We start from the raw sequence: 13,828 nt of genomic DNA on the forward strand, positions 1-13,828 counted from the left end.
GCTGCGTTGGGTCTTCGTTGCGGTGCGCGGGCTTCTCACTGCGGTGGCTTCTCTTGTTGCAGGGCACGGGCTCCAGATGCACAGGCTCAGTAGTTGTGGCACATGGGCTCAGTAGTTGTGGCTCGCAGCCTCTAGAGCGCAGGCTCAGTAGCTGTGACGCCTGGGCTTAGTTGCTCCGCGGCATGTGGGATCTTCCGGGACCAGGGCTCAAACCTGTGTCCCCCTGCACTGGCAAGTGGATTCTTAACCACTGTGCCACCAGGGAAGTCCTAAACCTGGTTCTTACATCCACTTCAGTTCTGTTACCTTGTTTCTGACTGTTCATTTCTCCTGAGCAAGGGGGCTGCCACTCCCCGGCTCCTTCCCCAAGTTGTCCTGCCTCCTAGCCTGTCCCTTCCCAGGGACTTGGCTATCTGAGCTGCTGCTCAGCCAAGACCCTTGGAAAGACTGGACACCACGCTCAGAATTGGTTTCATTTTCCTTTATTTTTTTAAAAAAGCCCCTAAGTTCTATGGCTTCCAGGAAGCATCAGAGAAACGGAAGTGCCATTTCTGTACACTTTTTGTAAAGCAAGACCTAGACGCACACGCAGGGCGCCCCCAGTTGCTCTGCCCTCAGCACGCGGGCCCCAAGGGACCACGGGGGCCGCACCGACGGGCTGCCCGCTCCGCACGCACCTGCGGGGCTCGGATGGGCTTTAAGGCGCTTGTCTCCAAGGCTCGGCCGGCAGCGCAGAGCGACACAAGGAGCCTGCGGGCACGCGCCACCCACGGGCCACGCGGTGGCCACCCCGAGTTCCAGGCCGACGGCTCCACGAGCAGGTGTGCAGGACCCCCGTGGGCCGCACCCACCGGCCCAGGCTTTGGTGCAGCATTTTAGTTGGGGGCCGGTCCCATCCCGCCTTCCCCTTTGGTCTGGGGAGGCCCAGGGCGGGCTCACCCCTGGCAGCAACGCCCCGCAGCGCCCCCTCGAGAAAACGGCCTTTGGATCGAGGGGAACAAGCTGCACTTTATGACACTAACGGGCGAGCGGCCGGCTGGACGGAGGCGGCCGCGCTACTCACTCAGCAGACGCGTGGGGGCACAAGGCAGGGCGGCCGCTGTGGTTTTCTCTCTTCCTTGTTTTAAATAGTTAATGCTCTCGGAGGGGAGGACTAGACACAGGTGTAGAAATCGCGGTCAAAGTCTTACGTGAACGAAGTGACCCCACGCGGGGGCTGGCAGCTCTGCCGGGCCTGCACTCTGCGTCCAGCGGTGGCCACGCGGCCGTGGACAAGCGGGCCCCGAGGGGCTGCAGCGGGAGGCTTCAGAGGCCACTGCCCCGGGGTCACTTGTGTCGTTGCAGAGATTTTCTCTTCCTCCTCTTGAAGAAACAGCAGCACCTGGAAGGGGCGGGCACAGGCTAGGAGGCGGCACAGGCTGCAAAAGGGGGCGCAGGCTGGAGAAGAGGGGGATGAGGGAATGGGCACGAGGGGGTGGGCCCAGGGAGTCCCAGCCTCCAGCGACCGCAGGGGCCTTACTTGGTGTCGTCGGCCACCTCCACCTCTGCGGGGGCCGTGATGGGGGCGTTGGAGTGGCCAGCGGTGGGGTCATCGGCATTCAGCTCCCCGTTGGTGGAGTTCAGTGCCTGTGAGGCAAGAGGGGCAGGGGAGTCCTGTAGGCCCTGCTTTGCCCCCCCCCACGCTGCTGGGGTCCTCGGCCGGCCCCTCACCTGGTTTTTGCTGTATAGCAGGGCTTTTTCCCGAACCTGAGGCTGCGAGGGCAGGTCGGTGTGGACCGTGCCGATGGGCGTGGGCTGCAAGGGGGCAGGATGCGGCTGAGGCCCGGCAGCCACCCCCCGCCCCACATCACGTGCCAGCCACCCCCGCCCCCGAGCACAGGGGCTTCAGGGTCCTTGCCAGCTGCCCCCACACGCCAGGGGCCCCTCCAGCACCAGCCTCCCCTCCCCACACATACCAGGGGCTTCCCGGCCCAGTCGTACTCGTAGTCGAACACGAAGCCACTGCGGTCAAAGAGGTCGGTGAAGAGCTTGCGCAGGTAGTCGTAGTCCGGCTTCTCGAAGAAGTCCAGGCGCCGCACGTAGCGCAGGTACGTGGCCATCTCCTCTGCGGACAGCGACAGGGCTGGGGGGCATGGAGGAGCGGGGGCGGGCGGCACTGGGCAGGGGGTCTGCGGGGAGTGTGGGGGACAGGGGGCAGACCCTCACCTGGGAAGCTCTCACAGAGCACCTCGATGGGCGTGGCCCGCTTGGTGTCCCCGATCTTCTGGTAGCGCTCCTTGAGCGTGTCGGCCTGCGGGGAGAGTGCGGTCAGCACCGAGGCGCTGCCCGCGGGAGACCCCCATCCCCACCCCGGCCCCGGCGCGCCCACCTTGAGTCCCTGCCAGGGCAGGCTGCCACGCAGGAAATACATGAACATGTGGCCCAGCGCCTCCAGGTCATCACGGCGGCTCTGCTCTGTTGGGGGGGACGGCAGGTCAGCGCAGCCCTCGCGCCCCCCCGCCCGCCCCGCGCGCCGCTCACCCTTGCCCAGGTGCGTGTTGATGCTCATGTAGCGCGCCGTGCCCGTCAGGCTCTTGTGCTCGCGGTACGGGATGTGCTTCTTGGTCTCGGGGTCGATGTACTCCTTGGCCAGGCCGAAGTCGATGATGTGGATGGCGTGCTGCCGCTTGGTGCCCGGTCGCCCCACCAGGAAGTTCTCGGGCTTCACGTCGCGGTAGATGAGGCTCTTGGTGTGCACGTACTCCATGCGCGTGATCTGCGGGCGGGCGGGCGGGCGGGCGGGCCTCAGCGGGCTCCCTCCGCCCCGCCCACCTTCCCTCTGCCGCCCCACAGCGTCCGGCCCCCTCGCCCTCCCGCGGCCCGCACCAGCTGGATGGCGATCATGAGCACTGTCTTGAGCGTGAACGTGCGGTCACACAAGTCGAACAGGTCCTCCAGGCTGGGTCCCAGCAGCTCCAGCACCATGGCGTTGTACTTCCCGCACGGGCCGAAGTAATAGACCTGAGGGACGCCCTCTGCAGGTGGAGGACACACAGGCTCACGCCACGCCCGGGCGGGCTCCCCCTGCGCTCCCACACCCGGCCCCGGGGTACCTGCGGCACTGAGCTGCTTGTAGAAGCGGTACTCCAGGTGCAGCTGCGGCGCCCGGGACTTGATGGGCTCCTGGGAGGGACGAGGGGACACGTGGATGTCACGCAGGGCACGGTCCTGCCCTCCTCCCGGCCCGTGGGGACAGCCTCTGCTGGGGGGCCGGCGAGGGGCCGGCCCGGCCTAGGGACTGGGGGAAGGGGGCAGGGCCCGGACTCACCAATTTGATAGCTACGTATTCATTTGTATAGAGATTCTTTCCTGTGGGAGGAGAGGCACGTCAGGTCGGCAGGACTCCCAGCACACAGGAGACCGCTCACGACCCACCACTCCAAGGGGCACCTCCTGTTCTGCGGCAGCCCTCCTGGAGCGTGGCCCATCCCTCCCGGACCTGGAAGGGAAAAGGATGGGCCCATCCCTCCCGGGCCCGCAAGGTACTCCCACCGGCCGTGGGAACCCACATCTGCCCCCCACGCCCTCATCTCCTGGGCCCCCTCCCTGCCGTCCTGCCCTCTCCTCCAGCACCGCCCCCCAGGCCAACCCTGCCTCCGCCCACTCGGGGCTGCTCCCAAGTCCTCTGCGGGATCCTTCCCGCCAGCACGCCAACGCGCTCCAACTTCTCCCATCTAAAAAAGTGAAAACACAACAAAGAGTCCTGGTGACCCCAAGGCCTTTCTTCAGCTCCAGCCGCAGGGAACCTGGAGGAGACATCACACCCCTCCCACACACTCTCCCCCCACCGTCCCCAGATGCTCTGTGAGGCCCCCCTGCCGCCTGACCTGCGCTCACCGCTCCAGCCTCTAGGGACCCCCGAAGGCGCCCCCCCATTCCGCAACGCCAGGAACTCCGGCCTTGAGCTGTACACGTCCAGTGGACAAGCCCCGCCCCCTCACTGTGGAGCAGGGGCCCTGGCCAGGAGCCCGTGAAGAGGGAGTGTAACCTGCGACCTCAGCTTAGACAGACATGCCTGGGGCAGGATGTCTCCCGCGGCCCATCGCTGGCCCACCTGGACCTCCAGGTGCCCACGGAGAACAAGCCACGGCGCTCAACCTCACGAAACTGCAAAATCACGAGCTGTTCACCTGCTACAGTTCCTACCAGTGGCTGAGCCCCAGACGGTGTGGGCCAGCCCCCGGGTGGCTGTCTGCATGCACGGTGAGCGCTGCGCACACGCTCCACCCTCTGCCCCTCCCGGTGCTGCTGTCCCACCTTTCCAGGTCCTGAGCTCCGACTCAGCCCCACAACGCGCTGCTCCTCCAGGCGACCTCACGCCCAAAGTGCCGTACTGCTGCGTCTTATTTCTGAGAGGATCCAGTGTGGGAAGAGGCCTCAGCTTCCTCTCCATCCCACTGCAGTGGGACAATCTGGGAGACAGCTGCACCAGGCCGTTCTGCCCCACCCATGGGTGGCCAAGACACTGGTGTGTGTGACCCCACAGGCCCAAGTCAGGGGCCCGCATGCCTGTCAGTCGGTCCCTCGGGTCCCTGCCCATCCCGGCTGTCCCATCACTGTGGCCTGGCCTGGAGTCTTCAGCTCAGCCTCAGCTCCTCCAGGGCCTTGGTGTCCATCCCTGTCTATAGAGTCAGCTGGTCCCCAGACAGCTGCAGGGGTGGCCCCGAGTCTGCGGAGAACCATGCCGTCCACGTCTCCAGAGTTAACTTCTCTCAGCGATGTTTTTAGTGCTCAGCATAGAGAGAGTGTGCGGCCTTTGTGAGATTTATTCTGGAGGCACCTGATGGGTTTTGGTGCTCTTACACGATCGGGACTATTCTTAAATATTTATTTTCCATTCGCTGCTCCAACAGAGAAATACAGTTGATCTGTGTTGGTATATGCAGCAGCCTTACTAAACTCATTCCTAATTGTTTACTGAAAGACTACTCTGGCCTCCGCACGTGGACAATCAAGCCGTCCGAGACAGGTCACAGCTGTATTTCTTCCTCTCCCAGCTTTCTAGCTCTGCTCCGTTCACTGCCACCGTGCGAAGGGGATGCCCGCAGGGGCCCCTCCTGCAGATTCCACTTCCTCGGTTACTACGAGTAAAAGGCACCCAGGGGCAGAGAAAGAAAGCGCCCATCTAGTCCTCATTCTCATTTTCATTAAATAACAGGCATGCCTCTTGTGTTTCCTCTCAACATTTTATTATGAAAGTTTCACACATTCAGAAAAGCGGGAAGAGCTGTGCGCAGGGAGCTCCACACCCTGGCTGCCTGGGTCACACAATTCGTGACTGCTCTGTTCTGTTGCACGGCTGCACAGCTATCACCTGTTCATCTCATTTTCAGATGCATCTGGAAGTTGCAGACCTCAGTACCCTGCCCCCTAAACACTGCAGCCTGCAGATCAACTTCAATTTGTACTTAGTGCTTGTTTTTCCCTTGGGAGGAGGCATTTACCTGGGAAACGCACAGCATTTGATGAGCTTTGGCAAATGCGTGCTCCTGTGCCACCCCGATCCCGTGAGGACAGACAGCGTCACCGCCACCTCACCTCCTGAGAGGTGGAACACCACCCCACATGCTCCCTGCTCCTTGGGGTTCCCTGCACACGCATGACACGGCTCGCTCTGGCTTCCTGCCCGGGCGCGTCCGTCACATGACGGACACACCTGGCCTGTCTCCAGTGTCCGTTACTGAATGCTGCGCACGGGCCTTCCTGCAGGGGTCGGGTCACTTCTCGGGCAGGTTTGCTGGCTTGTGCTGCGCACGGAGCAGAAGTCCTGTCCGGGGCCAACAAGGTGAGGTGCCCTCCACACCCCCCAGCCGCTTGTCCATCTGCTTCTGGGTGGTGTCTGTTCAGATCTCTTGCCCAGTTTTAATCGCAGCACCTGTTTTTTTATTACTGACCAAGCTGTTGTCTTCTCCTGCGTCCTGGGTACCAGCGCTTTGTCCAATGGTGCTCAGCAAATAGCACCTCCCAGTCTGTGGCTCGCCTACTCGTGCTTTTTTTTTAATTTAATTTTACTTATTTTTGGCTGCTTTGGGTCTTTGTTGCTGTGCGCGGGCTTTCTCTAGCTGCGGCAAGTGGGGGATACTCTTCGTTGCGGTGCCCGGGCTTCTCATTGCAGTGGCTTCTCTTGTTGCGGAGCTCGGGTTCTAGACACACGGGCTTCAGTAGTTGTGGCTCACAGGCTCACTAGTTGTGGTGCACGGGCTTAGCTGCTCCGCAGCATGTGGGATCTTCCCAGACCAGGGATCGAACCGTGTGCCCTGCATTGGCAGGCAGATTCTTCACCACTGCGCCACCAGGGAAGTCCCCGTACTCATGCTCTTAACAACATTTTTGGATATTTAAACTTTGATGATACCTAACTGATCTTTTCTGGTAATTGGTCATCTTATTCTGTGTCTTGGTCAAGAAACCTCCTGTTTTGACCGTGCATGTGGGGAAACCAAAGTCCTGGAGTCCAGCTGAGTTTAAGGCGAGAGTGTGTGTGCGCGCACGTGCATGCGGGCATCTGAAGTCTGGATTTACAGTTTCCCGGGGGACCTCGGGTGCTCCAGGCTCTGAGCCTCACCAACAGCCAGCTCAGCTGTAGGTGTGAAAAGTGGGAGAGTCTGCAAGGCCTGACAGAGAATGCCTCCGGGAGGCCATGAGCAGAAGGGAGATGCCGGGGCTGCACAGGGCAGGAAGACGCTGGAGCCTCCACCATCCAGAGCACGGAGGCTGCCCTGAACTCCCCGGACATTTGGCTGAGAACCCGGAAAGCCCACACCCTGGGAGGGGGTGACTCCAGCCCTTGAGTAATGCCTGCTCGCCACCCACCCTATCAAAGCTGAAAAATAGTCCCTGATGGGGTCACGATGAGTCACCAGGATGAAGCACGATCCAGACCTCACGTGTGGCGCCCACATTGTCCAACATACAATAAAACATCACTAGACATGTGAAAAAGGAACAGCACTGCAAGAAGGAAAAACAGCGTCAGAGGCACCACAGACACTGCATTTAAAATAGCTACTGCAAAAGGGAACGCTCTTACACTGTTGGTGGGAATGTAAATTGGTGCAGCCACTGTGGAAAACAGTATGGAGGCTCCTCAGAAAACTAAAAAGAGAATTACCATATGATCCAGCAATCCCACTCCTGGGCATACAGCCAGACAAATCTCTAATCCAAAAAGATACATGAACCCCTGTATTCATTAGCAGCATTATTTACAACAGTCAAGACATGGAAACGACCTAAATGTCCATCAACAAAGGAATGGAGAAAAAAGATGTGGTGTACACGTACACACACACACACACACACACACACACACACACACACACACAGTGGAATACTACTCAGCCATTAAAAAAATAATACCATTTGTGGCAACATGGATTGACCTAGAGATTATCATATTAAGTGAAGCAAGTCAGGAAGACAAAGACAAACACCATATGATATCACTTATATGTGGAGTCTATGAAACAGAATCACAGACATACAGGACAGACTAGTGGTTGCCAAGGAGGAGGGGTTGGGGGAGGGATGGAGTGGGGGGTTGGGGTTAGCAGATGTTAGCTAAGATGTCAGCAGATACAACAAGGTCCTACTGTATCGCACAGAGAACTATATTCAGCATCCTATGATAAACCAATATGAAAAAGAATATTTAAAAAAGAATATATGTATAACTGAATCACTTTGCTGTACAGCAGAAATTAATACAACATTGTAAATCAACTATACCTCAATTTCTAAAAAGCTGGGACTTCCCTGGTGGTCTAGTGGTTAAGAATCTGCCTTCCAGTGCAGGGGATGCGGGTTTGATCCCTGGTCAGGGAACTAAGATCCCACACACCGCGAGGCAACTAATCCCACACGCCTCAACTAGAGAGCCCATGCACCACAACTACAGAGCCCATGTGCTCTGGAGCCCGCACGCCACAACTAGAGAGAAGCCCAGGTGCCACAACTAGAGAGAAGCTCGTGCACTGCAACAAAGATCCCGCGCACCGCAACTAAGACCCAACACAGCCAAAAATAAATAAGTAAAATAAATATATATTTTTAAAAAGCTATTGCGAGTATGTTCGAGGATTTTAAGGAAAAGATGGGCAAAATGAACAAGCAGATGGGAAATCTCAACAGAAAAATAAGGGAATCAGGGCTTCCCTGGTAGCACAGTGGTTGAGCGTCCGCCTGCCGACGCAGGGGACGTGGGTTCGTGCCCTGGTCCGGGAGGATCCCACATGCCGCAGAGCGGCTGGTCCCGTGGGCCATGGCCGCTGAGCCTGCGCGTCCGGAGCCTGTGCTCCGCAACGGGAGAGGCCACAACAGTGAGAGGCCCGCGTACCACAAAAAAAAAAAATAAGGGAATCAAATGGAAGTGAAAAATACCGTGTATCAAATGAAAAATTCAGTGGATGTATCAAATAATATGTTGGACACTGCAGAAAAAAAAGAAGGGTGAACTTACAATAAGGCAATAAAAACTATCCAGGTTGGGGGCTTCCCTGGTGGCGCAGTGGTTGAGAGTCCGCCTGCCGATGCAGGGGATACGGGTTCGTGCCCCGGTCTGGGAAGATCCTACATGCCGCGGAGTGGCTGGGCCCGTGAGCCATGGCTGCTGAGCCTGCGCGTCCGGAGCCTGTGCTCTGCAACGGGAGTGGCCACAACAGTGAGAGGCCCGTGTACCACACAAAAAAAAATAAAAATAAATAAATAAATAAAATAAAAAAACTATCCAGGTTGAAGAAAGAAAAAAGACTGAAAAATAAACTGAGAGGAACCTGAGGGACCTGTGGGACAGCATCAAAACACTCCTAATGTGTGACTGGAGTATGAGAACGAGAGGAGACTAAACAGAGGCAGAAAGAACATTTGAGGTAATGATGGCAAAGTTTTTCCAAATTTAATAAAAGAGTGTTAACATACATATCCTAGAAGTGCAATGAACCCAAAACAGGATAAACAGAAAAAAAAACCACACCTAAATTAAGGCCGAATCAAAATCCGAACCCAGAGATGAAAAGAAAATTTCTGAAACAGGCACAAGACAAGACATACTATATACAGGAGAACAGTGGTCAACAGTAGTCATCAAGGAAATGCAAGTAAAGTCCACAGTGAGGCACCACTTCACACCCGCTAGCACGCTCCAAATGGAAAAGCCTGACAACTCCAAGTGTTGATGAGGATGTGGGATACTGAGAACCTTCACACGCTGCCCGCAGGAGTTTAAAGTGGTACGACTGCTTTGGAAACCAGCCTGGCAGTTTCTCATAAGCACACGTGACCCAGCACTTTGATGAAAACACTCGTACACAAGACTTGAAGAAGGGTGCTCAGGGCAATTTTATCCACAACACCCCAAATCTGGGCACAGCCAAATGTCCCTCAGCAGGAGAACGCACGAACAAAATGGGGTGCAGTCATACAAATGGACAGAGTAACAAACAGCGACTAACTGCAGGCCCAGAAAACCAGAGGCACTGAGCCGGAGGAGCCTGGCAGGAAAGAACACAGTTGCCCCTCAGCCTCCAGGGGAACGCTTCCAGGAGCCCCAGAGGATACCAAAATCTGCAGCTGCTCCAGCCCCTGACACAAAACTGCACAGCACAACCAACACAACCCCTGTACCGCGGGTTTCGCATACTGAGGTATGGAGCAACAACCAAACCTTGATTCTTAAAAAGCATTTTAAGCCAAAAGCTGCTACCCCCATAGTCCCCAACACACGCTCCACCATCTGTTTACCCAGAACTGTGCTGTTTAGGCTGCAGCTCCCAATGCCCAGGCCAGAACCCAGGACAGCCATCTGGGTCCCCAAAGCCACAAGGGGCACCCCCAGGCTGTAGGACAGGACTGGGCCGGGGGACGTGAGTGTGTGTGTGCACACACATACGTGCACACGCCAATGGGGCAGCAGGGTTGGGTCATGGGAGCCCCGTCAGGGGAAGCTGAAGAGTTGGCTACCGTGCAGCACAGGTCGGGCTGGGCACGTGGGGCCCCGCACTCGGGGGAGGGGGCCTGTCTCTCCCACGCCTCCACCCTTCCCATGAGCAGTTTGGGCCCCCACTGCTGACAGTCCACTGGCTCAGAAACCCAGAGCCCAGGGCAGTGAGGACCCGCTGCTGAGCCCCATCCCAGCACCTCTGGCATGGCCAAGGTTCAGGCTCAGGACGGGCCTCTCCTCCCGGCCTCGCAGGCCACTGGGCGTGTCAGACACCAGCAACACCAGCCGACAGACAGACACGGACCACTAGATGGGGGCTGGGGGTCACCCACCACTAAGCTCCAACCACTAAGTGCTGTGCAAGAGATGCCCCTGGACCCCCAGCTCCGCGTTGCCAGCCTCCTGAGCTCTGTGGGCCTGGGGCCCCGGCACAACCGCCCCACAGCTGTCGAGGTCCAGGCCTCTGCAGAGCCTCCTCCCGGGGCAGGGGACAGAAACCCACACGCGCTTACCTGCGTTCCCAGCCCTTACGACCACCCCCGCCCCCGCGTCCCCGGAAGTGAACGAGTGGGGCTCACCTAGCCGGAGCTCCCCGAAGTTGCCACAGCCTATCTTCTTCCCGACCCGGAAGTTGGGGCCCACCATCAGGACCCCCGAGCTGGTCCCCGAGCTCCGGATGCCGTGGCTGCTCCGGCCGGCGGCCTTGGACATTCTCCGGCCCTCCTCCGACTCCCCTTTCCCTCCTTTCTTGTCAAAATCCATAAGTTTGTGGTACCCTGGCCTCTCCACGGTGACTCTGCTGCCGTGCAAATCCCGGCTCCACGGAGACCTGCGGTCGCGGTGGCTCTTCGGGGCTAGCACCCCATGGCGCCTGGCGGGCTCCTGCTAGTGAGACGCGGGCGCTCGCAAGGGCCCGGCCGCAGCGCTCATCTTGGTGGCCTCCGGGTCACGCATGGGGGGAGGACACATGCTGCTGACGGGTCCCGGGGGCTCAAATCTCGTGGCTCTCGGCTGCAGGAGAAACAGAGGCGCGGGTTAGAAGGCTGCAATGCGCGCGCCCGCCCGCCACGCACCCCGGGGCCCAGAGCACAGCCTGGCCGGGGACCCAGGACTGGGCGTTAAGTGGTGGCGGGACCACGTTCTGGAAAGATCTCTGACATGCAGGTGCGACCTGTGACCTTCTGGGGGCAGAGGGGAGGGAGGCTCGTGCAACCTGTGACCTTCTGGGGGCAGAGGGGAGGGAGGCTCGGGCCTCCGAGAATTCCACATGCCGCCTGCCGGTCCACCGCAGACTAGAGGATGGCTGTGCTGGGAGAGGAGACGCCTAGTTGAGCAACAGAGGCCCCAGCACTGCTCCTCGGAAGAGGACAGGTGCAGAGCAGAAAGTGCCCGAGGCTAGGAGACAGGCCCCTGCCACAGACCTGGGGGCCTCCGAGCTGCCTCTCCCCCACCCCACCCCTGCCCAATATCCAGGTGACATCAACGTCCCTGGGCCTCGTTACAGGAGCCCGTGACCCTGTGGTCAGGTGGGTGACCGGCTGCTGCTGCGGGAGAGTGAGAGGGCAGGAGGGGCTGCAAGGGCCCCGAGTGCGGGCAGATGGGCCGTGAGCCTGACGGCGCTGGCTGGACACGTGCGCCCAAGGCGAGTCTGGCCTGGCCTCTCCAGCAGAAAGCTGGGGCTGTGGAGGGAACGACAGGCACCCGGAGAGCCCTCCAGGTTACAGGGAGGGGCTGGCCACCGAGCTGGGGGTGGGGATACACCCCCAAGGTCTGTCTGTAGTGCTGGCTTCTCCCTCCTCCCACCCCCATGTGGACCAGTCACCCTGCAGCTCAGACGGACGGGGCTCTCCCCTGCCAGCTGGCCTAGCCTCTCAAACCACCCCCTCCTCTCAGCGAGGGTCACAGGCCCTCCTACAGGCCCTCGCCTCCTCCTGTCTCCTCTAGCCAATTCTCACGCCAAAGCCACAGGAATCGCTTTAGAAAGAAAACACTAACCTGCTCCTATAACGCCTCCCCATGCTCTCTGCCTGCCCACGCTCCCCTCGGGCCCAGAGCGGCCACTGCGAGGCTCACACCTGTGCTCCCCTCCCCACCAAGCACTCAAGGGCTGACACCTGGTGGAGGCCATGCCCCCTGAACGTCTGCAGGGGTCAGGGGGAGGTGAGGCCAGGTGAAGGCCCTGCCCACGTCGGCGGCTCTTCACGCCAGGTAGGCGGCCCAGCTGCAGCTCATCCACAGCCCATGAAGGCACCCGGGGGGCCCCCGGCGGGCTGTTGCAGGACCAGCACTGAGGCCCGGTGCCCTGGGGGGGCGATGAGGGGGTCGCCTCCCACACCCATGGGTGCCCGAGCCCCCAACTGGCCGCCCACATGGCCCCCAGCGTCCCCACCTACCACCGAGGGCCTGATGGACGGAAGGGCCAGCCAGCAACCGTGCGTCACCGACGGCACAGATGCCAAGATCGCAGGCCGAGGACAGGCCCGAATGAGGGGACCTCTGGCCATGCGCCCAGAGGCAGGCCCACAGCCGGCAGGACGGGGTGGGGGGACGCTCACACACGCCAGTCCGTGCTCGGCACCCATGCAGGTCATTGCTGCCCGGGGGGCGTGCAGGGCCGGAGTGGCCAGAGCCCGGGAGCCCAGGAGATGCCCAGACAGGCAGGGGCCCAGGCTTCAGGACAAACCTCACCGTTTAAGTCCGGCAGCTTCCCAACCACATGGACGGTGTGTGTGGACAATCCAACCCCAACAAGAACCGCACGCCCAGCTCCACCGCTGCCTGGGGTTCCCACCAGCCGACACCCCGGCACCGCAGCCGCGCCACCCGAGCAAGGGGCCGGCCCGGGGCCGCGCGTGCACAGCTCCTACCGCCAGCAGCGCGCCCCCACCCGAGACCAGCGCTGTCCGCGCCTGTGGACGACACACTGGTCGCTGGCCAAGCACTGCCCCTGCTCGGGCGGCCACCCGTCTGTCTCCACCTTCACCGGCTGCGCTCGCAGAAGAGGGACCTGAGCCGAGAGGACGCCATGGGAACACTGCAGGCCCAAAGGCGGGCAGGGAGGGGCGCGGCCAAGAAGCCGGGCCTACACCCTCGGCGTCTCAGGGCTTCCAACGCCACGGGCCAGGCCGCTCCCCACCTGTAAGCAGTTAGTTCCCTGTGGGGGCGGGCGGGGGGGACAGCTGTTCACCATCAGGAATTTGGGAGTCGACTGGGAACAGCTGTTACAAACTTACAAGGAAATCACTACATTAACAACAAAGGAAAGAGTGGGACCTCCCGGCTGGTCCAGTGGCTAAGACTCCACGCTCCCTAATGCAGGGGCTCCGGGTTCGATCCCTGGTCAGGGAACTAGATCCCACATGCCGCACGTCAAGGCCAAAATAAATAAATAAAGTGGACAGTTCAACGGTTCTTACTGAACCACAGTTGCAGAGTTGTGCTACAATCACCTCAAATTCCAGCACATCCCATCACCCCAACAAGAAGCCCCGTCCCCATCAGCAGTCACCTCCTCCCCCTCTCCCCAGCCCCTGACAACCAGGAACCCACTCTCTGTGTCTGTGGATCTGCCTGTTCTGGACGTTTCCCATCAGTGTAATCACACACCGTGGGTCCTTCTGTGTCTGGCTTCTCTCACTGAGCATTGTGTTCTCAGGGTCCGTCCACGAGTGTCAGGGCTTCTGTCCTTCTCGTGGCGGAGTGATGCTGCTATGTGTGTGGGGCACGCTCATCCACGGGAGGACACCTGGGCTGTGCCCACCTTTGGGCTGCGGTGAACTGTGCGGCCAGGGCGTTTGTGTGCAGCCCCCAGGAGGCAAGTGCTGTCTCCTGGCTCGGACCTAGGCTGCAACT

The 13,828-nt window shown here is 59.8% G+C and overlaps 1 protein-coding gene across 1 annotated transcript; it reads right to left on the minus strand.

The window, feature by feature from the left end:
• Positions 1-466: 466 nt before the first annotated feature.
• CSNK1G2 (casein kinase 1 gamma 2) lies at positions 467-10,738 on the minus strand (the record flags this gene model as incomplete). The annotated part of the gene is made up of 10 exons (XM_079702726.1): positions 467-1,381; positions 1,520-1,626; positions 1,711-1,794; positions 1,956-2,104; positions 2,206-2,290; positions 2,369-2,755; positions 2,866-3,014; positions 3,093-3,162; positions 3,308-3,348; positions 10,555-10,738. The coding sequence occupies 10 exons, from the start codon at positions 10,736-10,738 to the stop codon at positions 1,327-1,329; spliced, it is 1,311 nt and encodes a 436-aa protein (XP_079558852.1). The 3' UTR covers positions 467-1,326.
• Positions 10,739-13,828: the final 3,090 nt, after the last annotated feature.

This window comes from Hyperoodon ampullatus, assembly GCF_949752795.1.
Source record: "Hyperoodon ampullatus genome assembly, chromosome: 4".
Classification (NCBI taxonomy): Eukaryota; Metazoa; Chordata; class Mammalia; order Artiodactyla; family Ziphiidae; genus Hyperoodon; species Hyperoodon ampullatus.